We start from the raw sequence: 26,120 nt of genomic DNA on the forward strand, positions 1-26,120 counted from the left end.
GAGAACTACTTCCTTGTAGATCAATAAAGAGATACAGCAAAAGAACATAAGAACGGCCGTGCCAGGTCAGACCAAAGGTCCATCTAGCCCACTTTCTGTCTACCGACAGTGGCCAATGCCAGGTGCCCCAGAGGGAGTGAACCTAACAGGCAATGATCAAGTGATCTCTCTCCTGCCATCCATCTCCATCCTCTGACGAACAGAGGCTAGGGATACCATTCTTACCCATCCTAGCTAATAGCCATTTATGGACTTAGCCACCATGAATTTATCCAGTTCCCTTTTAAACATTGTTATAGTCCTAGTCTTCACAACCTCCTCAGGTAAGGAGTTCCACAAGTTGACTGTGCGCTGCGTGAAGAAGAACTTCCTTTTATTTGTTTTAAACCTGCTGCCTATTAATTTCATTTGGTGACCCCTAGTTCTTGTATTATGGGAATAAGTAAATAACTTTTCCTTATCCACTTTCTCAACATCACTCATGATTTTATATACCTCTATTATATCCCCCCTTAGTCTTCTCTTTTCCAAGCTGAAGTGTTCTAGCCTCTTTAATCTTTCCTTGTATGGGACCCTCTCCAAACCCCTAATCATTTTAGTTGCCCTTTTCAGAACCTTTCCAAGGCAACAGAATGCTCAAAGTTGCAGATGTAGGAGACTATTTCCCACAGAAGCTCCACTTTCTCAATCCAAGGAGCAATGCTGCTTGAAAACTTGATTAAATATACTTCTTTCACCCTCTCCCCACCCCCTATTTTTTTTTGTTATGGAAAATGGTATCACAATCACAGGTGAATAAAGAGGATGTTTGGAAAAAAGCCTCTAATGCAGATTATGTTATTCCACAGTCTAAAATAGGCAAAACATACATAGAAGAAAAAAATAGATAACTATGCACAAATATAATAGATACTACAATAATTCTCTTACCTCAGGACTAGGGCTTTCAGCAAGTGCCCTTTTCTCAGATGTTGTTATTCTGTCACTCAGCCTAGTTAGGGAGGATGGTGCAGAAAATGAAGATAATCTGTAACTAGAAGAAGCCTTATCTTCTGCCCTGGCAACATCTTTGTCTTCTACATGGCTGCTCTTTCTTAAGACACTTCTTGGTTGAGGTGATGGTTTATAACGATCATCCAGTGCAGAAATGCTGACATTCTCAGCTGACAATAAATGTTGTTATTTCAACATCATCCACTAAAGATACTTTATTCAGTTTGGAATATTATGTAGTCAGTTTAGGTTTAACTAACATTTTCAGATGAATCCCTATCTTCAGTAAATAAGCAGCAGTCACAGCAGGTCAATTACCATGATATATTATTTTAAAAAAATGAAATGTTCTGAGGCTCTTACGGCAATGAAGATGAAAACAACAAAACCAGAACAAATGCAGCCAACTATATGAAGAGAGAGTTAAAAAACATGTCTTCAGAAATTTTAACCAAAGTTTTGAAGCTTTGAATGCAATGTAAAGACACAGGCCAGAAGTACATCTTTCAATTTATTATGTTCTCTGTACATATTTAGATATACACTTTGAGTATTATACTTGGGTGTTTATCTGGGGCCAGGAAGACAAACCTAATAGACTGGATAAACCTAATAAAGGCAGCAAAAACAGCATCAGTCTAATGCAGGACTGCTGTGGGAAGACCTTCCATTGTGATCCTTCTCTATTCTTTTTATAAGTCCACTAGACTTATTACATGAACCCATGTGCTTCCCTCTGCGCAGGGCAGAATAGATAAAATTTGTGGGGAAAAAATAAATGCAGTGAGAAGGGTGGTGAGAGGAGCCAGGTGACTACTGGGATATTTGCCCCCTTCTATGCATCTATCGTCCCTTTTGTAAAAAGTTCAGGGCTCAGCAGTCACAAAGAAATAAAGTGTGCTGTCAAGGAACAGGGTGGAGGAACCTGGGAACAGCTACTACAGTCAGCATTTTCCCAGACAAGCTACAGAGCCTTCCAAAGAGGTGCTAAATTAATGCCTTTTTTCAAGCAAAAACTCATTTTCCCCAATCCACAGCTATCCCCAGGCAGCCAGTGGCAGTACAGCTATCCTGCCTGACATCTTTCATAAGGAGCAGATTCATTCAGAACAGAGGGAACACTGAAATGTGTTGCTTGGTGTGCTTCTCTGCATACTAACCCATATCCAAAATAACTTCCAAACCCAGAGCTAGCCATGGAAGTACTTGTGTCTGAGCATTAGGAAGTAACAGTACAATTAGGGTGACCAGACAGCAAGTGTGAAAAATCGGGTGGGGGGGGGGGGGGGTAAATAGGAGCCTATATAAAAAAAAAGACCCAAAAGCCGGGACTGTCCCTATAAAAATCGGGACATCTGGTCACCCTAAGTACAATATGTGTGCAAGTACAATGGGTGTGCTTAGTGCCGTTTTGTAAAATATCATTTCATAAACCCTATAGTGCAAACAAGGGTGAAATTCATCTCAGTGCACAGGGCTCATCAAGGCCATCCACACTGTTTAAACACTAATTAAACTCTTAGTGGGAGGAATGACTTCCAAATAAATAAAGTGAATTTGTCTTCAATAAGCCATTAGAATATCAAAGAAAGAGGCCAAGCTTAATCTTCATTAGTGGAAGTCACTGACCAGAGATTAGATCAAATTGTCTAAACATGAGATAATTTAAAATTGGTCGCCTGTTGGAGAGGAGAAGCAGGTGTCTGTGTGCTTGCTTTTTAGATAAAGGACGTCTGAACTTCTCTCTGTCCAAAGAAAGATTTTCAGATTAAAGTACCTGAAGCTTTGCTGCCACCGTGTGTGTGGAAGTGGGGAATTACAAAGTGTTTGCTACTGTTCATCACGCAGCACTCATTGCAGTTTGTGTTTTCCCATCATTAATAGTAAATGGGCCATGGATTTATTTCAAGATAAAATATCATTGATATGTGGCAAGTTACTGCATGGCAAACCACGGTCTGAATCAACAGTGCACAAGCTTGCCACACAGTAATGTCACCTGTGGACATTGCTACAGCGTAAAATCCCAGAGTGCGGCTTACTATATACTACTCTCTGTTCTCTCTTTCTGACATAGTCTATCATGTGAGTTCAGCAATCTTCTATTTGCCTAGAATGCCAGTTTATCTAGTTACTTATGGCAGGCAGTTGCAGAATATTAAAAGGAGCACTTAAAAAATTAGTTAAAAACTCTGATCCTCTTTGATATTAAAGATATTGAAACCACACCCTATACTGAAGTCTAAACAATTCTAACATTATTTTCATTTCCAACATTAGATTAATTTAAAATTATAAAACTACAAATACACAAATAGCAGCAACAATATTCAAGTGCCTTCTTTTTACCTGAAGATATATTTTTGATTCTTTGCTCCCTTAGCTTTGGTACTGGTTTGTTTTCAAATTCATGTTGAGTAATTTCTTCTCTTTCATTTTGCAGTACAGCCATATGTGATTCATTACAGTGGTCACCTTCATTACCATGACAAGTTAATTTTTCAATGAATAAACATTCTGTTTCATCTTCTCTGTCACCACTCAAGTTTTGGCTTTTCAAAATTGTCATCTGTTGAAGTTTCTCTTCATGTAATAGTGAAGTCAAGTCATCAGCAATTTCACTTTTCAAAAGGGCCTTTTTCTGAGTAGTCTCGTCATCTGAGAGGGTAATATCAAAGGCAACTGATTTCTTATTTGTGTTTTCAACAGCTGAATTATTTTCAGGACGTTCTTCTATAATACCCAAAAACAATGTATTTTCATCAACTTCTATATTAAATTTGTATTTGATGTATAAAAGGGATACAGCAATCTCATATTTTATACCATACGAAAATTCTTTGTACAGTTCTGCTCTGGCCAACATCTCTGACCTTAACTCCTATTATCTTGCCCCAATTTCACTGATCTTGATTTACTTTGCTTCTTTTTCCCAGTCCTGTCTCCTGCCTTTTTCTATTCTGAACTCTATGCATAGAATGCCCTCCCAGTCTTCATTAGTTAATTCCTGCCATCACCAAATTCAAGTTCCTTCTAAAAACCTACTTCTCCAAGCAGAAGCATAAAGAAAGATGGACACATACTATAAAATGAGCAAGCATGGGATCTTATTACTGGAACTTTTGTGATTCCTCACGCCCCTCTATGTTACACTCACTAGTTGTGTCCACTAGAAATTTACATTGTAAACTTCACAAATAAGACATGGTCTCTGCCCTATTCTGTACAACATCCCGAAGCAGAGACGGCCTTAGGGGTAGACCACCCAGGCACAGAGAGCTGTGTGCTGCTGGCGTAAAGTCAGAAACTGCTCCCGGCTGGCAGCGGAGCGATGCGTGGCGGGGGCTCCCAGATTTCTCCCTTCTTACTCCTGGCGTAGGAACCTGGGTGGGTGAGGAAGCGGTGATGCATGGATACTGCTTGTCCCTCCTCCCACAATGTTCCTCCACGTCCCCCTAAGGGGCTGTGAGGAGGGGAGCAAGCAGCAATACTAAGCGCTCCGTGCATCCAGGTCAAACTTTCCCCACCTGGGCTGTGCTGTGAAGCGAGCATCAGGAGCTGCTACTCTCCTTCTCTCTTCTTACTCAGCCCAGATAGGGAAAGTCTGACCTGGATGCACAGAGCCCTGACATCACTCCTTGGTCCCCACATCACAGCCCCCTAGGAGTACATGGAGGAACAGCATTTGGGGGAGCAAGCAGCAATGCCTGCTGCTCCGTGCATCCACCTCAGTTTCTCCATGTGGGTCTAGGAGGGGGGTGCAGGGGTTAGAGTCAAAGGGTGCACAGTGCAGGGGTTAGAGGTGCAGAGAGGGGTGGGGAGCCCGGGGAGCCCACAGGGCCCTGGGCAATGGGGGCCACTAACAGGGTCCAGAGGCAATGGGGGGTAACCGTGCCCATGCGGGCCAGGGAGACCAAACTACAAGTTTGCCCAGAGCGCCATTTTCCCTAAGGCCGGCTCTGTCCCGAAGTATAGTTTTGATTAAGAACGCTGTTTTATAGAACCCTGCCTGTTATTACTGTTTGATCTGAGTTGTTTCAGGTTGAAAAAAAAAAAAAAAAAAAGTGTGTGTGTGTGTGTGGGGGGGCACTAAAGAACACAGAAGTATCAAAGTAATGTGTCAAATGCAGAAAGGGACCTGCTGTGAAATCTGTCTGTAAAGGAAAGTCTGGGCCTTTGCACATCAGTTTAATCTAAATGATCTGGCAGAGGTGGTGAGTAAAAACCAAGTATCACATGGATGAAGTGTCTTAAAATTACATTGTAATGTAACTTATGACATTTAAAAGGCCAAACTTCCTTTAAAGAGAGAGGACCCCAAGCAGGGAGGCAACTGATTCATTAGGGCTTTGTCTGTAGAAAAAAGTAAAAAAATCCTTTAAAATTATATAGACCCTAGACTGAGGAAAAACAAAGGTCCAATCTTGCACCTTCTGATGCCAATGGGAATTCTGGTTCTAACTTTATTGAGCAGGACAGGGTACATAATTTAGGAGTAGTTGTAATGTGGAATCTTGGTACATTAAACAGTATTAGCGCCAAAGGATCTTTAGTGATCTATCAGCGAAGGGTGGGAGGGGGAGAACACAAACAAAACCGCTGCTATTTAACATACCATCTTCATCACTGTCAAAGTCATCTGAGTATTCAGCAGTTTGCTGTCTTGCTGCACGAGCAGAAATTGCTTCTTGTAGCTCATTCTGAAATATTTTAATAGATAACTTTTATTCAGAAGGAAAGATCCATTACTTCAAGTTCAACTCATTCTTCCCACTAACAAAAAATGTTTGGGGACAGTAACAGATCTGAATCTTTGGGGGTGAGGGGGAGTGGGTGAGCAAACTGGTGTAATACAGTGTTTCCCAACTTTTTGAAAGCTGATGCACCTTTCAGGAAAACACCACCAATTGGACACACCCTCACCACCACCCCCGCCCCATATCCTTGCCATCTACTGATAAAAGTCTATGCATCTTAGGGTACATCTACGCTATGCGATAAATCGATCCCTGATTGCTCTCCTGTCGACTGCTGAACTCCAGCTCGGTGAGAGGCGGAAGCAAAGTCGATGGGGGAGCCGCGGTGCACCACAAAGATGCAAAGTAAGTAATTTTAATTTGATCTAAGATACGTCGGCTTCAGCTATGCTATTCTCGTAGCTGAGGCTGTGTATCTTAGATCAATCCTCCCCAGTGTAGACCAGGCCTTAATTTGTATATCTTTTGAGTAACACCTCCAGACCCTTTGAACTTTGTGCTCCCTCTTCCCCAGTGGGTTTACCCACTCTTTGGAAAATACCTGCCTAGTTAACAAGTCGCTTGACTGGGAGTCAGAAGACATCGCCTGTTTCTGATATTGCCTACTGTGTGACATGGGGTAAGTCACTTCAGCCCAGATCCAAAGGGACTTAGGAGCTACAGTGCTGTCACAAGGCCTTACTTTTAGGTGCCTTGGAAAGCACTGGAATCCACAAAGCCTGAGTTAGGTACCTAGGCTCCCTATACAATGAATGGAGAGAGATAAGCATTTAAGAATGGGATCCACAAAAGCAAGCATATTAGGCAGCTCCCCTCCTAAGCTAGTCAACAGTAGAGAGAGTGTTTTCTTGCTCAAAAATTACCAACCACTAGCAACATGGAAGCAGTTAGAACCTCCAATAAAGTGCATATAATCTTCATTAATGTGCTTTCACAAAGAGGCCACATAGATCTTTTCAGGTCCTATAGAATCTAGCTAGAAAATACCGACATCATCTACCGCCAAAAATAAAGGATCTGATGATGGGTAAGTAAGAAACAAATAAATATACACTACACAAACTACACAGCAGGTGACTGAGGAAAAGAAAAACTTTGTCTTGAAGACATTTTGAGGTGCTTCTAAGATCTCCTGTTAGGAGTGTGTATATCTCCTAAACCTCAGTCACCTGCTGTGTAGTTTGTTACTAGACAGGATGCATCTTCTATAAACATCACCTCCAACCTTCAAAACTTAAACCCTGATCGTGCAAAGATTTATGCATGTGCTTATCTTCAAGCATATAGCAAATCTCATTGACTTAGAAGTTAAGCATGTGCTAAAATCTTTTCATGACCAATACAAAGCTATTGGTATCAAACTGGCTGCATGCAAAAGTTACCCACCCAGGATTTGTAGTCTGAAGTTCCTTGCTTTTAATTGGTTTAAAATAGATGTTTTACTTTAATCAAGGACAATTATTGTGTACATTTAGGAGATCAAGAAAACCTCAGTATGCTCTTTCTAAAGAAGAACACAGAAACTAAATGAGAATGTCAATTCCACTTTTAAGATAGGGAAGGGTATGCATTGAAGTTTTTGCTTTTCTGCCATATTGACAGCAGAGTTGTTTTTGTTGCTAACCTTAGTAACACAAAGGCCAGGTCTATAGTAGAAACTTTAGCCAGTATAGTAAAGTTGTTTAGGGGTGTGATTTTTTGGTGACATATCTACACTGGCAAAAACTCTACTGTATATGTACCTGCATAAAAGTGCTTTTACTTCACTTGCCAAACTGGTATAGATTATCCTGATAAAAGCACGTTGTTTTTTTTACTAGGATAAGCTGTACACTAGGAGGTTTGCCGGTTTAGCTAGCATAGAGTTGGCTGATTTTTTAATCAGATAAGGTGGGGGTAAAATAGTTTACCTGAAAAGTGGTTCTTCTGGAGACCTTGGGGCTCTTGGTATACGCTAAAGTGGTGCCAATATCTTCATCAGACATGGTGGGGAAAAGGTCTGGAGAAATGACTCTTATGCAGGTTCTCCTCGTTTTCACGCCCTCAGCTCGCTGCTCCAGGGAGCTCAAATCTCTCCTGAGGGTTTAAACAATGGAGCAGAGTGATTAAAGCGAGGATCTGTCTGACCCTCCGCTCGGGCTGCCCGGGGCGCTGCAGGAGGCGCTCGCATGCGGCGGAATCGGGACACGCCGCCCCGGGCAGGTCTGCGCTGCAGGGCGCACACGAGCTCTGACCCACGGAAACCCAGCGCCCCCTCCCCTGCCCCACGAGCCGGGCCCTGCGGCCGCCCCTCCACAGACGGGTCCCACCTCCCGTGCCTGCCTGTCCCGTGCCTGCGCGGGCCCGTCCGAGGGGGGCTCGCTCTAGGCGCTGCGCAGCGGCCGCTCCGCTCCTGCCGTCGTCGTCGCAGCTGCATTGACCGGAGGGGCGGAGACTGAGCCCCAGCCTGCCCTCGCGGCCATACACGTTACCTAGCAACCCATCAACACAGGAAGTGACCGCACAGACCGAGCCCCTGCTACTTAGGGGGACAAAGCCCCGCCCCCTCCCCTGCCAGTCGGGAAGGGGCTACGGTCACGTGTCTGCTCTGTTTCCTAGAATCCGGGACCCGGACAGTTCTTCCCCCGCCCGCTCCCCGCTTAGAACCGGAGCGAAGCCGGGCGAGCGGGCGGGCGAGGGCTGGTGCGGGGAGGATGTGCGGGGAGTGGGGCATCCCCAGGGCCCCGCCTCTGCAGCGGATTTGCCGGGTGTGTTTAATAGTCAGTGTCTTCAGGGCTGCAGAGAACGGAGGCGATCGGGACACGTCGGGCCCTGGGCTGAGCTGGCCGTGAATGTAGCTGAGCAGAATGACTGGCTGCGCCTTCGCACGCCCCATTTTGCATCCCTCTTAAGTCGTAACCATTTACGCTTGCCAAGTGCGTTTCCCCTTCTTCAAGTGAGTCCTGGCGCCTCACACTTTCTGCAAGGCCTGTGTGCTCCCACTGCCCGTGCAACTTCATTAAACTAAACTGCAACTGCACTACAGCTTTTGTTAATTACAAGGACCCTCATTTATCTCTAGTTTCAGAGGGGTAGCTGTGTTAGTCAGGATCTGTAAAAGCAGCAAAGAATCCTGTGGCACCTTATAGACTAACAGACGTTTTGCAGCATGAGCTTTTGTGGGTGAAAGCTCATGCTCCAATATGTCTGTTAGTCTATAAGGTGCCACAGAACTCTTTGCTGCTCCTTTATCTCAAAACCCAAATTTCCAGCAGGAGACCCAATGCTTCTATAGAAAAATGCACAAACAGTTGTCTCTATTTGCACTGGAAATTATAACCAGTGTAGGGGCAAAGTTGGTGTTTGTGCATGCAAGTGCCATTTAAACACCTAGCTGTTCACCTATGTGAATTTCATAATTGTTCACACAACAGCCAACATGTAGTTGCAAATACATTTTTGCCCATGACACTTGGACCTCTGTTTTTGATCATTTGGTTCTTAAGCTGTTTGGTCTGCTGCAGCTGGGCACAGGCCTTGCTTGGACCAAACTTCACCCTAATTGATGTTTTGTACAAGCCAGGGGAAGTCAATGGGATTTGTCAGGACTGACTTTAAGGCAGAACCTAACTCCTCCCTTTCTTAGGGCTAGTCTACACTTACCAGCCGGGTCGACGCGGTGAGTTCGACTTCTCGGAGTTTGAACTATCGCCTCTAATCTGGACGCGATAGTTCGAACTCCGGAAGCACCGCGGTCGACTCCGGTACTCCACCACTGCAAATGGCGGTGGCGGAGTCGACCTTGGAGCCACGGACTTTGATTCTGCAGCGTCTGGACAGATGAGTAGTTTGAACTAGGGTACTTCGAATTCAGCTACGCTCTTCACGTAGCTGAATTTGCGTACCCTAGTTCGACCCCGCTTCTTAGTGTGGACCAGCCCTTAGGGCTGATGGAAAGCATGGGTACATGTAATTGAATTATTTGGAACTCAAACCCCTAAGTATTCAGCTTCCGTTTTCTCTAAAACGGTAGCAGTGCAACCTTTGCTAAAAACAATTCATGCCTGAATGAGTGGTTAATTTGCAATTCATGCCTGAATGAGTGGTCAATTTGCAAAGGAGCATTAATTCTTCTAGGGCTGTCTGTTGTGAGCGTAGCTAATATACTGTATGAGTAGGTTTATGATTGCAAGAAGGCAAATTCTCAGAACGCTGCAGCAATACTTAAGTCATCTATATTTGAAGAAAACATTGCACTTCACTTTAAACCATTTAATTTAAAACTACAAACACGTTGATACTGATCATTCTCTTTTTATTAAATCTATTATACTCACATTTTCTCCCTCCAGATTAAATGTTTGTGATTTCTTCTCTCTCCGGAATAAGCCTGTCTTTAATCATTTCAGAGCTTCAGTCATCTTAATAGCAACCTGACATTTTTAATATTGTTAAAAGACATTTGTATTATATTTGCATATATTAATCTTCCCTAAACAAACTGCATATACATATTTTGTAGGAAGAAAATCTAATTAAACAATGAATTGGACAGAACCCACAGTTTTAGGTTTTTTTTCTTGTTTATTAGTACAGAGTGAAGTTTTGAAAGCAACTCTGTTGTGCTAGTGCGTGATCACCAAGGAAAAGGTTTGGAGCGGAAATGGAACTCTAAAGATTAATATTGTGAGTAATTTAATCTATGTTTGTACATGGTCTGAGCAGTTTACAAAGTTGCCAAGTTTAGTTATTTGAAATCATAGAATAATTTTTGGTTGTAGATTACTCATAATGTGTAGGTAATAATGCTTGATACACAAAACTCTGTTTCTTTTCCTTTAATTAGAATAACAATTGGAATGAAGGTTTCTCGTGCAAACAAGCATATATCCAAGTTGAACATTTGGTTTCTGCCAATGTACTTCTATATTCACTTAAAACGTAATGCTTCTGCAAACATTCAGTAAACTAATTTGCTAGACTATTCACAGGAAGCGAACAACAAGGGGCTCAACAAAGTCTAAGTAACTTCCATCTTTAATTCAAATAAATATTTGCAGGTAATTTTGAAGAATTTTCATTGCTCTACTTAATATGATAACATGCAGATCTCTGTATCTTATGCCCTGTCTTTTTGGGAATTAGTCCCAGTTTCAGTCTTTGATAATAGCTGAATGAGCATAAACCATAGTATAAGGAAGGAAAGCTGCCTTTTGCACCAATAGAAGCAGGGGTAAATTCTACTGGTGCAAACTGTTGCTTTGCTTGTCTACATGAGAGGTTTACATCAATGCACTTAAGTTCACATGTGAAATAGGGGCTAATTCCAAGTGCAGACAAGGGTGAATAAAAACCAATTTTTTTTTTAAATCAAGTTAAATTTTTTTTTATTTAAATTGGATTTTTTGATAAAATGCTTTTAGGAAGAAAGTAATCTAAAGATAATGTATCAATTAAAACAACTCAGATCTCATAATGGAATAGAGATTATAAAATCTAATTCTATAGTGTAAGAATATAGTCATGTAACATTTAAGAAAAGTTTTTATGAATGAGTTCCAATAGTTCATGGATTAGGGATCCAATTTTATGGGGCTCTAGGGGCATCTGCATAGAAAGATTAACCTAAATAATCTATCTACCCCATGGGACTCAGTGCTCACTCTAGAAGATACCATCAGAGATGCTTAGGTTTGCAGTTCTCAAACTGTGGATTTGTCTCTCCAGAGATAACATGCTTGTTAACAGCAAAAATGTTTTTAAATAAATATACAGAGGTGAGAAGTAACACATCTCAACCCTATTGTCCCTCTCTGTATCTTATGCCCTTAAGTTCAATGACTAGAAGATTGTTGGGGGTGGAATAGATCTGGACAAGGAGAAGAAGTCTGGAGATAAGTGTGAGAAGGGAGGGACAGGCAGTAGAAACAAAGTTAAACCATTTGAGCAGCATATTCCAGAAGTCTTGAGGTCTTTCTGAATGTAGCCTTCACTGATTTGAGAGCTCATACCATTCTCTCACTAGAAGGGAAAAATCTATGATGGAAGCAGGCCATAAAAGAGACTCAGTTTGGGAATATTTTAATGAAATTCCTCTACCTGTGGGTAAGACAGGCATGCATGCAAAATGTAAATAGTACAACAAAGAAATGCAAGGCCTGATTGCCCAAATGAAACAACATCATGAGATGTGTTCCTTCTCAGGAGGAAGCTGTACTGAACATGATGAAAGGAAGATGTCTGAACATGCAGGTTCTTCAGGTTGGTAAACTTTTTTTATTTCATACTCCTTTCTTAAGGACTGCCTGTCTTGCTTCTGGAATATTCTTAAATTCTCATGTTTGAGCAAAAACTATAGTTGTTACTCTAGGATACTATCATTTTAGATGCACTTATGATAAAAAAATAGATAGCTGAAATAGGTAGAACTTCCTTCTACAATTTCACCTTTAAAATAGTACTGAGTGTCAGTGAATGCAATGAGCAATACGGTAATAATAAATAACTGCATTGACTTATTTTGTTTAGGAGAATCCAGGATTCTGAAGACTATCCACCTTCAAGATCACCATCATTTGCTATAGTTTCAGAGTTATCTGCCAATGATAGTGTTTCAGTCACATCATGTATATCACCTATAGCAAAAAGAAAAAAAAATATGTCTCCATCATCCAGAAACAACCATAGATAAATTTGTAATAAAACCCAGCAGATTACAAAAAGAGGTAATTGATAAAAAATTGTCCAGTTTGTTTATGCAACAAACTCTCCTTTCCGTATGATTGAGAACCCACACTTCATTAACATGGTTCAGTCATTAAGACCAGGGTGCAGTCCACCCAACAGAGCAGATGTCACAGGCAAATTGCTGGATAAAGAGAAATTGAGCAGTGTGCAAAAGGTCTAGAGGGTGAAATTGTTAACCCGAGTCTTGATGTATGGAGCAATGTCCACAATGATCCTTGTAGGCACGAGGACTCACCCCTGCAGCACCTCCTGCTCATCATCCTCAGGGAATTAGCTCTCCCGGCATCCAGAGCACCCTCTGCAGGCTGGTGATCCACCTGTCCTCTGGCCCCATAGCCCTCCCAGGACCCCAGTGCCCCTTTCTCTTGGTGCTGCCCCCTGGCAGGAACCCTTCAGTCTTAGGGTCTCCCCTCCCCAGGGAACCCCCACCCACTATTCCCACCTCACCTCAGTATCAGGTTACTGCCAGTCATCATCTAGCCCCCACACCCTGGGGCAGACTGCAATATCAGCCTGCTCATCACTGGCAAGGTTGGGTTTGGACCTGCTGCCTTAGGCTACTCCTGGGTTGCCCTCTCAACCCCCAGGACCTAGTTGCCTTCTGCTAGGCAACAGCCTGAGGCTTTCGGCCAGAGCTCCCCAGGTCCCTTTGCCTTTCCTCAGCCCTGCTCCACTCAGGTACTCTGTCTCTAGCTCCCTACAACCAGGCCCTTCTCTCTCTGAATGCAGAGAGAGACTGACTGGGCTCCTGGCTCACTGCCTCTTATAGGGGCCAGCTGCACCTGACTGGGACCTGGCCACAGCTGAGCCTGCTTTCCCCCAAGCAGCCCAGGCTTCTTGCCCCAGCCACAGCCACAGCCTTCTCCTGGGCTGTTTTAAGCCCTGAAGGGCAGGAGCGGGTAGCCACCCCACTACAATCCTGTTGTATGTGCTTGTGTGACAACAGAAGAAGGGAATGTCTTCCTTACAGAAACAATTGATACATCAGGAAATGCACAGACAGTAGAATACTTACAAGAAGTAGCAGTAAAAGCTACAACAAACTATGAAAAACAATTTCAAATGTCTAATACGCAGTTTGGTCACAGACAATGCTGCAAATGTATCCAAGATGAGAAGAAATTATTTAGAAGAGAGGGAAGAGAGTTCCAAGCTAATAACGGTTGCAGTGCTCATCTGATGCACCTCCTAGCCAAAGACTTCAGTGTTCCAGAAATAAAGGCTAATGTTGTTGAAATTGCAAAATACTTCCCTAACAACCACTTTACAGCAGCTGCTCTGAAAAAAGTGGGAGGAACCAAGCTAACTCTCCCACAAGACGTGTGATGGAACTCAGTAGTGGACTGTTTTGAGCACTATATCAAGAACTGGGCTAATCTGATGACAGTTTGTGAACAAAATCATGAAAAAATAGATGGCACTGTCACAGCCAAAGTTCTCAGTATTGGGTTTAAGAGAAATGTTGAACATATCTGATTATCCTGAAGCCTATTTCTGTAGCCTTGAACAAAATGCAGGGAAATAGCTGTTTTATTGCTGATGCTGTTGAAATTTGAAAGGATCTGAATGAGATCTTAAAAAGAGAAATATGCAATGACAGAGTTAAAAAAACAAATGAGACAAGCACTATCTTCAGCTCATTTTCTTGACAATATTCTCAATATTTGGTACCAGGGTCAAACCTTAAATGCTGAAAAAGAGGAGTTGGCTATGACATGGACATCCAGCAATCATCCCTCCATAATACCAACTATAATAAACTTCAGAGCTAAGGGTGAACCATTCAAGAAATATATGTTTGCTGATGATGTTTTAAAGAAAATCACACCAGTGAACTGGTGGAAGTCACTTAAGCACTTGGATTCAGAGATTGTTCAAGTGATAATCTCACTTTTAACAGCAGTAGCTTCTTCTGCCGGTGTAGAAAGAATATTTTTTTCCTTTGGACTAATTCATTCCAATCTGAGAAATCATTTGGGACCTGAAAAAGCAGGAATGCTTCCTTTTCTTTTCCAGATTATGAACAAACAGGGAAATGAAGGTTTAGCTGCAGAAGCTAATATTTTAAGTTTCTCATGTTGACCTGGCTGACATAGTCAATTTGAAATATTTAAAAAAAAACCAAAACAAAATATTTAACTATTTTAGTTAAAAATAATTTTAACAAAAACAAACCTGATTTTAAAGAACTTGAATGTTTAACTAAATTCAAAAATTCATATGCTTGTTTTGTTAAAATATTATATGTTTGCTGTTCAAGAAAAAAATCCAGAATACTTAACATTGTTATTTTAGTTAAATAAGACAATTTAAATGTCTATCTGGTGATGTTCTCCTCCTAATACAGCATGGCAAGAAAATCCTCCAAATATTAATGATTAACCTGTTGAACTGGAGATAGTTTACCTCCTAATGACTTCATAAATATCTGCTTCAATTACCTTTGGTAAATGAAATAACCAAACAGTCATTCATTTTCTGATATCTGAGGGGTAGCTGTGTTAGTCTGGATCTGTAAAAGCAGCAAAGAGTCCTGTGGCACCTTATAGACTAACAGATGTATTGGAGCATGAGCTTTCGTGGGTGAATACCCACTTCGTCGGATGCATGTAGTGGAAATTTCCAGGGGCAGGTATATATATGCAAGCAAGAAGCAGGCTAGAGATAAGGAGGTTAGTTCAATCAGGGAGGATGAGGCCCTGTTCTAGCAGTTGAGGTGTGAAAACCAAGGGAGGAGAAACTGCTTTTGTAGTTGGCTAGCCATTCACAGTCTTTGATTAATCCTGAGCTATCGGTGTAAAATTTGCAGATGAACTGAAGCTCAGTTTCTCTTTGAAGTTTGGTCCTGAAGTTTTTTTGCTGCAGGATGGCTACCTTTAGATCTGTTATTGTGTGTCCAGGGAGATTGAAGTGTTCTCCTACAGGTTTTTGTATATTGCCTTTCCTATTAGGAGAACACTTCAATCTCTCTGGACACTCCCCTCTGCCTGGCTTGGGAGGGGCTTGTCTGCCAAGCTGGGGCTGGGCTGTAGCTGCTTGACACAGGTAGGAGGCGGGCCCAGCTGAGTAGGGGCTGGCACGAGTGATGGCCCAGCGCTTCCCTGATTCCCCCATCTGCAGTAAACAGACTTTGGGTGTCAGTAGATCTGATCAGACACTGTCAGGTCCCCTTATCAACCAGACACCTGGCACTCTACTTGCTATATGCTGGTTTATTTTCTTATCCAAATTTCAGGTATATCCAAATCCTGAATATTAATTCTTAATGGGCATTCCAATATGGGCAGATTAGCATTTTTTCTCCCTGAATTTGTGATTGCTTATCCAAATCTGTAATGGTCACATTTTATTTGAGTTGTTTATATGAAATCTGGCTTAGCTTTTCTTTAATAAGCAAAGCTAGCACTTGGAGATCAGAAGCTTCCTGGTTTACTTTTTAACTTGGAAGGAGTCTTACAAATTCAGAATAATTTCAAAAGGCAATCCTGGAGAAACTATACTCAACCTGTGCTACTGCGCAGCCATAGAAAGTCACAGATGCTAGCTTCACAGCAGGCTTACCTATGCAGTAGACTGGCTATTGTGCAGCCAAAGCAAACATAAAACAAACCCTCCAACTGTGTGGCAAGCAGTTATGGAGTTGCCGGGGAGAGAAAAAACTTATGTAAATGAGCTTACTAGTGCCTATGCTCCAAAAAGCCTGATTCTTTTGACAGTTTGCTCACCTCCCTAGGCCGCAGAGTTGTTTGGAATGACTTCCCTATTTAGACTCCCCTGGGAAAAATGGAACAATTCCAGGACAATCTCTGTCATTTGTGAATGGTAAAGCATTTCAGAAAGGATTGCTTTCCTGTAGTAGTGAACAAGAATTTTTTTTAGAATAAGAAAAAGATATCTCTATATCTCCTCTCCCTCTGTCTCCTTCTGCTTCACTGGAGAGCATCTGCCTGGGCTTGAAGTACAATTTTAATGAAACTGTGTGTTGCAACTCACTCATGTTGCTGAGCTGCTGCAGTAGATTTACAATTTACAATTCTGAGGCCCTGGAAGACAGGCTCCTCTAAAGCAAAGATGAGCATTCCTTCCATCATTCTGGATTCCAGTTCTTTGTTCAATTTTATTTGTGTCTGAGGGAGAAAAATCTACTGGCTTGTTTCTTTATCTGCAGCAGTTTTCTTGTCAGGCTGAATTGCCTGTTGACTATAAGAGCTCTAAACTAGCTGTGCTTCAGGAATCCTCATTTTGAGGCCTGTGCAGCATTTACTAGCCACCTAGAACCTTTTAAAAGTAATGGGCATTGAGGCAGAGAGAGAACAGAAGGGGTCATAAGGAATGAAGTTGGGGCACTGTGCGCTTTAATTTTAAGATGCAAAATCAGTGATGTCATTAATATCTAATAAAAAGTTATCTTGCACTAGAGTCTCTTTAGTTCCAGTATTAAGCTTTTTGAAGTCAATGGGAGGCTTGCCTGAACTGGGACTGCAGGATTGGGTTTAGACTGTAGTAAAATATTGGTACAATTCATCTCCATCTGAATCTTCAGTGTGGTGATGAGTAATATTTCATTTGTTATTCAAATGTTGAGAGAATACTTAAAAGATTTAAGAGCCCATAGTTCCAAACCTTCTCAGAGAGAATATTGCTTGTATTTTTCAATTATGTGAGCTGACAAACTTTAGTTTCTACTGATACCTGATATAGAAGAAATAAATTATATTGATAAAGGTTAGTTAGTGCTCCCTACTCAAATACACTGGAATAGTTTACCCTTCAAAATGGATGTTATTAGTACAGGGCTCTACATTGACAGCAGTCAACACTGTACAGCAGTGATGAGAGAGTTCTGATGCCTCATGTACTCAGTCTGTTTTAATTGATAAAGATAAATATCTACATCTTATTTCATTATTTTATAAACATATAACAACCTAAAATCCTGGATTTGCACTATCCCATCTCTCAGTGGAACATAATAATCTGAGCATGCATGTTTAAAATGGCAAAAATATTGAAGTAGAGAATGTATGTATTGTTTGTACTAATGCCAGCAATTGTTACTGAAGACAAAAATATGTCATAGTGCTAAAATATAAAATAAAATACAACCCCCACACAAAACCCAAGAATGACACTGTTTTTAAACTCCAGAAGGTGGCAGCAAATGATTTGAAAGGGACAAAATCATTTCCTTGCTTGCCAGTTGTCTATATTGTTCATGTTTCTTTTACATTATCACCGCTGTCTAAGCTTTACCTGAAATGCATGTTAATATCAGTTCTCGGTGTTTTCATATTCTAAAAAGAAGAGAGAAGACTTTATTTTTAAAAAATACTTCAATTTCAGGCCTCTGTGTGACTAGTATAAAAAAAATCTATATAATTTACGTAGGAGATATTTGAATATAAAATTCAGAATTCCCAGGACTGAGGGATTGAAAATGTGTCTGTCAAAGCATAAAGTAGTAGTTGTTAGTTCCAGAACTGCATTCGTTACTCAGGCAAAACTCCCATCGATATATGTAAATTACATTGAGATGAATGGGATTTTTGCCTAAAGACTGCAGGATCCAAACACAAATGTAAATGTATTTTAAAGGTCTTGCTTATTTTTAAATTACAGAAACACAATGGAAACTAAATGCAGAAGCATAATGGAGGCATGTCAGCTTCATTACTAGATAGTGAATACTTTAAAATTAGGAGTTGAACAATGGCTTGAGTCCTAAGACTTCTGACACTATACAAAAGTAATTGGGATTCTTCTCTCTCAAGTTAATCAGGTGTTTTTACATGGATCATTGACAAAAAACTGTTCCAGGTGATTCCAGAAACTACACTGATGAAACTAAAATAAACAGACCTAAAATATGTAGGAATTATGTTGCTCAAACGTTTGTGAATCACCATCGATGTCTGATAGCAGAAAAAGAGAACCTTTTAAGGCCAGAAAAAATAATACAGTGATGCATCATCAATACAATATAATTCAAATCTGCAAAAGAGTGTTACAACCAGAATGCAATCTGCTGTGATGATTATTTTTAGATGTGTATTGACTACTTAGAGATTCTGATCCTACCACTCTTGCTCGTGTAATTAAATACAGCTACTTGAGAAAGAGTTACTTATGTGCGTAAGAATTGCAGGATCAGATCCAGTATTTTGTCAGAACAATGATACACAGATTGTAACTTTTCACTTCTTATATCATAAGTCAAACAATATATATATGTGTTGGACAGAGCAGTGTTTAATTTGCTTTCGTATATTATTTCCTTATGGTGAAAGTTAACCTGAAATGAGATTTAAGATACATTAACTGTTTAAGTAGCTGCATATTTCTAACTGTATAAAGTGATTTTTGTTGTTGCATGACTTGAATCTTAAAGATATACTGATTTAACTTTGTAATTCCATACCCAATTATCCAACTATTTTTTTCAAATATAAATAAAATTTAAAATCCCTAAATCCTATTCACACTCAGTAATTTTTTTCATGACAATCAAATATACAGCATTACACTCTCTCGCTCCCTCCTCTTCCTGCATCATATAAAATAACCCTTCCTCTATAACACATCAGATTTTGGAAATTCATTCTCGCAGAATATATATAACCTTGATATATTACACTTAGTTACTTCCTTTTCATTTGGTGTATAAAAACATTGCAGCATCCTTCCTGAAGACAAATATTTGTGGAGTATATTAAATAGAACTGCACATAATCTCATGTCTGTGTTATTGTAATACTTTGTGTTTGTACTGAAACTTGTGTCTTAGTATGTTTTAAGCTTTATAATTTTCATGAGGTAGCTAAGCATTATGGGCTTGATCCAAAACCCATTTAACTCAATGGAAAGATTCCCATTGAGTTCAAAGTCTTTGGATCAAGTCCTATTATCATATCTAATTTGTAGATGGATAAATTGAGGCATATAGAGGTTAAGTTACTAGCGTGAGGTGATACATATGAATCAGTGGCAAAGATGGGAATATAACTCAGATATTCTATCTGTCACTAGATCTTATTAATTGGGATTCCACTTATTTATTTTAGTATTTAAAGGAGTGAGCACTTCCGAACATTTCAGCAGTCTGATTTCTTTCAAGAAAAATGCAGGGAAAGTATTGCTCTGTTAAGGTCTTTGCAGCCTATACAAAACTTGTAATGTGTTCTTTTCACTAGAAAAAATGCCACTACAAAAGTGTCTAAGGGCTTGATTCTGATTCTTTAGGCATCTATTTACCTGAGTGGGAGTTTAGGTGTGAAAATATAACAGGAGGGTCTTGAGTATGAAACAGGATCCAGTCTCCATTTGAACCAGTAATGAAGTCCCTTCAGCGATACCTAGGTGTTAACTCCCTTCTCTGAGGTTCTCTGTTTGGTGAACCCCTATGGATCCCTGATTTTCACCCTGTGACCCTCACACCCATCTCTGTTTTCTCATTAGTTGTTCCCTAGAATTGTTTGGGATCTGGGTCAAGGAGCCATTAGCTGTGGGCAGGCTTGCGCTCACCCATCCCCAGCTTCCCAATAGGTGCTAACTCCCTGCACTCTGTCCTAGTTTCCTTAATAATCCTTTTCTGAGGTGAGATCCATGTCAAAATGTAGTTGAATTACAAAATGGCATTTTGAGCGAATTATTATCTCTTCCTTTTTCTATCACAGAATTCCAGAAGCAATAATACTGTATCCTTTTATTCTTCAGTTATTTTGAGTAAATGCCATTCATTCTCAAAGAAAGGTTTGTCCAGACTATGAGCAGTATTTAATGACTGACCTAGATAAAAGCGACAGAGTCCTGTGGCACCTTATAGACTAACAGAAGTATTGGAGCATAAGCTTTCGTGGGTGAATACACACTTCCTCAGACGCATGTGGTGGAAATTTCCAGAGGCAGGTATAAATATGCAGCCAAGAATCAGTTTAGAGATAACGACTTAGTTCAATCAGGGAGGATGTGGCCCTCTTCTAGCAGTTGAGGTGTGAACACCTAGGGAGGAGAAACTGCTTTTGTAGTTGGCTAGCCATTCACAGTCTTTGATTAATCCTGAGCTGATGGTGTCAAATTTGCAAATGAACTCAAGTTCAGCAGTTTCTTTTTTTGCATTGCAGGATGGCTACCTTTAAATCTGCTATTGTGTGTCCAGGGAGGTTGAAGTGTTCTCCTACAGGTTTTTGTATATTGCCATTCCTAATATCTGACTTGTGTCCATTTATCCTTTTATGTAGGGACTGTCCAGTTTGGCCGATATACATAGCAGAGGGACATTGCTGGCACATGATGGCATATATTACATTGGTGGACATGCAAGTGAATGAACCGGTGATGTTGTGGCTGATCTGGTTAGGTCCTGTGATGGTGTTGCTGGTGTAAATATGTGGGCAGAACTGGCATCGAGGTTTGTTGTATGGATTGGTTCCTGAGTTAGTTACTATGGTGCAGTGTGTGGTTGCTGATGAGAATATGCTTCAGGTTGGCACGTTGTCTGTGGGTGAGGACTGGTCTGCCTCCCAAGGCCTGTGAAAGTGTGGGATCATTGTCCAGGATGGGTTGTAGATCACTGATGATGCGTTGGAGAGGTTTTAGCTGAGGACTGTAAGTGATGGCCAGTGGAGTTCTGTTGGTTTCTTTCTTGGGCTTGTCTTGCAGCAGGAGGCTTCTGGGTACACGTCTGGCTCTGTTGATTTGTTTCCTTATTTCCTCCTGTGGGTATCGTAGTTTTGAGAATGCTTGGTGAAGATCTTGTAGGTGTTGGTCTCTGTCTGAGGGGTTGGAGCAAATGTGGTTATACCTCAGTGCTTGGCTGTAGATGATGGATCGTGTGGTGTGTGTGGGATGGAAGCTGGAGGCATGAAGGTAGGCTTGTGTTTCAATAGGGCACAAAAATGTTCAGGCATATCTGAAAACAAAACTAAGGAAAGATGTCAAATTTAAAAACAACAACTTTAAATTGAACTTTATCTTCAGTCGTTCCTGTAGTGAGTCTCTTGGTGGAAAAACATAATTCCTGACTTTTCTATGTGACAGACACTATTTCCGGGATTTTCATCACCATGTTTCTAGTGCAGAGCAGCAAAATCAGTGAATGTATGCACAGATTAATTAACCATGCTATCAGCATGATAATGTGGTATCATGGGGATCTGTGGAGAAGAGTCTACATGCATCAAATATAATAGCTGTGCTAGCATTATGGTGCTCTTCCTGCTCTTACATATTTATCATTTATAAACAGGTAAAGAAATCCAAGTAAGGATTTTGAGAAATATAAGTTTTTATGAATAAGATCATTAAACTAGAATTGTATATGCTGTCAGCAGTCAGATATATTGAAGGAAAGAACTGGAAGGTTTTTCATGTTTGTCTAATTTAGGTTTCCCCCACCCCATACTTTAAGGCTATATTTCTTCAGGCTGCAGTTTTTTCTTAAGAGTACACGATGTGATTTAAGTAATGCAATTTATAAGAAATGACTTCCATCAGTCACAGTAATAAGCACTTTTAAACCAGACAGTTTGTGACAGCAGAAAAGACTTTCTGTAAGTGTTGCTAAAGTGTCCAGTCCTGCAAGCCCTTGCTCATCTATGGAGTCCCTTTATAGACAAGTGTCTTGTGACTAGTACCATTTATATATACAGAGTTTCCTCCCATGAGTAAAGGGTTGCAGAACGGGACTTAAGATGGCCCAATACCTTTTGGCCAGCAGGGAAACCACAGACAAGCCTAACAATTTCATAAACATCTTGCATACTCAAAGCATCTCTAAGTGCACTATAAAATAATGAGCTAAATAATGCTGGGGAAACACATCAGCCATTAAATGCTGAGCAATAAATCTTAACATTACAGTATGTTTCACTCAGGGAGAATGTCAGATTGTCACCTACACTTTTCAAAAGTGCTGTGGTACCATTCACAGTCTTTGATTAATCCTGAGCTGATGGTGTCAAATTTGCAAATGAACTCAAGTTCAGCAGTTTCTTTTTTTGCATTGCAGGATGGCTCTGTTGATTTGTTTCTGCAGAATCACCAGAGAGGCATAAATGGGACCTCAGATTAAAGATATGGACAGTCTTCCACAACCTTCTAGCTCTAAGGAGAGAGCCATTCAAATCAATCCAGTATATTAAACAAAGTATATGACAAACAAAGCCAATTTAAATGGATTTATGGTCAAAAAGGTTGACCGACTAATGCTCCCTGATGATAGTGATGTTTGCCTCTGCTTGTCATATAATCAGTCCTTACTTCTCTTCTAAATCTTCCTTGCTATTATGGCTACACTAGAATAGAAGATTTAAAATTAGATTTGAATGCAGGATGTGATTTTTGCCTTACTCATATTGAGTAGTACTTTACATTGCAGATAGTACCTTACTCAGTGAGGCTAACTACTCAACTTGAGTAAAGGTGGCACAGCTGGGCCCATAATGGGTAAAATCAAGTATTGATCATAACCACCACTTGTTTGTTGAAGTAACTGATCATGATATGGGGTGGTGTGTGGGTGGGCATATAAGTATTATTGAGCACCCCCTAATTTTTAATGTATTTATCCTCACCACATTCCTGTAAAAAGGGAAGTGCCATTATCCCTGTTTTACAGTTGGGAATTAAAGTACAGAAAGGGTAAGTAACTTGTCCAACATCACACAAGAAATGTGTAGCAGAGCAGAGACCTGACCCCCGACCTCTCAAGTCATAGGCCAACAGCTTAGCCACTGCGCCATCCTTCTCTCTATCTAGATGGTCTGATAAGTACTTGTGTCAAGTCATTACATGGTCAATTTAATTAAAATAATTTGAAAATTAAGAGTCTTCTGTAAAATATTTTTATTACCTTGAATTATGATTACTGTAAGATATTCTAAATACAAAAGGTAACTTCATTTTAAATACTGTACCGACTGATGTTCCTTTTAGATTTTTAACAGAGCTTTTTTGTTGTTTAGCTACATCATTTTGTGTTTCTGTTTTCCTCTGTTTTCCATTATCACAACTCTAGTATGAATGAGGTGACATATGTCCGTACAATGAATAAATTAGCTAGCAATGATGCACACAGGTTCTTGAAGCTCGAATCCCAGCTGCAAATGTCGATAGGATTTTGTCTGCTGTAGAAATGGCAAAATATCCAACCCTGACCAAGCAGATGCACTTATTTTCTTTTGCTTAATTTTTATCTTAACAAAAAAAAAAAACAAAAAAAAGAGTAGACTCAAATTAGAAAGAAATCTTGCTGAAAACTGTAAAGATATCTGAGTAGAACTACATGGATCTGAGTGTTTGATACTTTTGAGTTCCATTTCAAGGGCAAGAGCAAAAACATTTCCCACTATGAATCTTGTTTTATGGAAACACTTCACTACATGGGTTTCTCATTCTTAATTACCTTTCTTAGTTCCTACTACCATGCATCATATATCACTGTTGTCGGCGCTTGACACAAACCTGCATGACAAAATTTAAAGCCAAGTAGAAAAACGAACAGGTGAAATGTATTCCTTGTCAGTATATCTGCACTTTTACAATGCGAGACAATTATTCATATTCATCACCAGGAGTCTGAGGCTGCTGCTACTATTTAAAATGAAGTTGGAAATGCTCAGATAGAACAGTATAAGGAGCATAATAAATGCCTAAATGGATCTTTAGGGGTTCAAATGAAGTTCTCATAGTATTCCCATTCACCAATATTTCTGTTGAGCAATTGTACCTCAATATTTTCTTGCTGTGAAAGACTAGACCTATGTGCGCACGCACACACACACGCGTTAGAATTTGACCACACATTTTTGTTTATGCATGCGTGTGCGCGCACATGGATTAGTCCTTCAGAGCAAGAGAATATTGAGGCCAGTTGCAGACCTGGGAATAGAATCCAGATTTTCTTAGTCCCTGTGCAGCATGCTATTGACTAGGCCACACTGCCCTTCTTACTTATTAATACACTACAGCATTCTGTTTGGTGCCTGATCCAGCTCCCATTGCAATCACATGTACTTCGATAGGAGATGGATCATGAATCTATGAGCAGTCACACACGGCATCCCTTTCACATGCCCTGTACAATCATTTCTTATCACACCAAATAACCCTTTCTCAGCTTCTATTATGGTGACTCGTAGTGTGGCAACTCTGCAACATCTGGAAGGCAGATTGTGAATGGACAACTTCTGCCCATGTTCCTGATGCCAGCTATTAGTTTTCTGGCGTGTGTATATATGGACCACCAGCCAGAATTCAGGGCTTATTTGACAAAGCTTTTGATGCACTGGTATGATTGAATTTTACATGTATTGTATTCTAGGAATATGAATTGTTTTGTATGTGTGAGGTTGCTAGAATACTATTGTAGATTAGTATTAACTATTACTGTTTTTTGAAAAGCAATACATGCAGCCATTTGACTTTTTTTGCTATTTCAAACAGTAGCATTTTTCAGTGACTAAAAATCACTTTTGATGCCTCTCCCCCTATACAATAGAGAAACTATAGAAAAGCTGGAATTTAGAGGCATTGTAGCCATTGGCCCAGTGGCTGGTGAGGCTACCACACAACAACAAAAATAATATCTCAAGACACTTCACTAACCTACTGGGGAGGCAAGAACCTACTAAAGGCCCAAGCACGTAGTGCTTATTCAGGCAACGATTCTATTAAGGTCAATGGGACTTTTTCCTGCATAAGCCTCAAACACTACACATAATTATAACAAATCATACAGATGGGAGAGAACTCTACAAGCCTGGTTCTAAAGAACCATTTTAATTGATGGTATTTGCAGATCCTTCTCTTTTTTGTGGGCTAGCTACTAAAGGGCAACATAACTCACTCTGTAAGGATTGCAGGATGGTGCCCTAAAATGGTAACACTTGAGAGGCTTCCATGGCTTGGATTTTGTGTAATTTTTTACAAGGATCATCCCACATGATGATTTTTTCCTCAGATTGAGAAGTATGTTGACTTCCTCCATTATTATTATCCTCACTGTGTTCTCATCACCACTTAAAAGGTCATGGAAACTAGTTTCCAATCGGATTCATTATAAAAAAAAACAATTATCCCCAAGCACTTTGAAAGTAAATAATCTAAGTAAAGAATCTTAAACATTAAGTCCAATTCAGTATTTACAAAAGAAGCTTAGGAGTTCATCATTCCTGGTCTTCCATATTTTAATGTGATTCCTTCCTTCCATCTTGTAATTAAGCTTATAGCTCCACTGACTGATCTGAAGTTTTGCAGCTGTTTAGTTGGATCAACTTCAGTTTAGATTAAGCTGAAAATGTTATCCTGCCCTTGTTTAATTGAATCTTTCATATCACCTGCTGGTTCTTTCTAGATGATTTGTTTTGAGATTACCAGAGGTTGTCTTTACATCAGTTCTTTACAGTCTGTATAAGAGTTGAATAAAGATGTATATTATAGGAAGGAAAAAAATCAAAATATAATCTATAAAACTGCATGACCAGGTTTTAGAGGCAAAATTCCATCTTCTTCATAAATCATAAAAATGCCCAAATGGCAATGCTTAATGATTTGTAGTGTTTATTTAACTCTCATGGAAAGATAATGCTGATTGTAGTGGCCAAATTGAGCTCTAGTCAATAAACAAAACAGTGTGACATTTTCAAC

At 40.2% G+C, this 26,120-nt stretch overlaps 1 protein-coding gene and 1 long non-coding RNA gene across 10 annotated transcripts in view; one reads left to right on the forward strand and one right to left on the reverse strand.

Annotated features, from left to right (window-relative positions):
* MAP9 (microtubule associated protein 9) overlaps window positions 1-8,234 on the reverse strand; it is a 25,082-nt gene extending 16,848 nt beyond the window's left edge. For 2 of the 9 annotated variants that reach the window (XM_039541519.1, XM_039541517.1), the window contains exons 1-5: window positions 8,060-8,234; window positions 7,661-7,826; window positions 5,609-5,693; window positions 3,343-3,726; window positions 931-1,163 (exon numbers count right to left, since the gene is read on the reverse strand). In XM_039541519.1, coding sequence (XP_039397453.1) covers window positions 931-1,163; window positions 3,343-3,726; window positions 5,609-5,693; window positions 7,661-7,826; window positions 8,060-8,166 — 975 coding nt within the window. In that variant the 5' untranslated portion in view covers window positions 8,167-8,234. Of the gene's footprint in view, window positions 1-930; window positions 1,164-3,342; window positions 3,727-5,608; window positions 5,694-7,660; window positions 7,829-8,059 lie in introns of all 9 variants that reach the window. The other 7 variants (XM_039541513.1, XM_039541516.1, XM_039541512.1 and 4 more) reach the window with 7 other exon arrangements.
* LOC120406581 lies at window positions 8,162-12,316 on the forward strand. Its single transcript, XR_005599371.1, has 4 exons — window positions 8,162-8,497; window positions 10,321-10,415; window positions 11,934-11,990; window positions 12,258-12,316. It is a non-coding gene; the product is annotated as an uncharacterized LOC120406581 (long non-coding RNA).
* The last annotated feature ends 13,804 nt before the right edge of the window (window positions 12,317-26,120 follow it).

The sequence above is a fragment of the Mauremys reevesii genome, linkage group 5 (genome assembly GCF_016161935.1).
Source record: "Mauremys reevesii isolate NIE-2019 linkage group 5, ASM1616193v1, whole genome shotgun sequence".
Taxonomy (NCBI): Eukaryota; Metazoa; Chordata; order Testudines; family Geoemydidae; genus Mauremys; species Mauremys reevesii.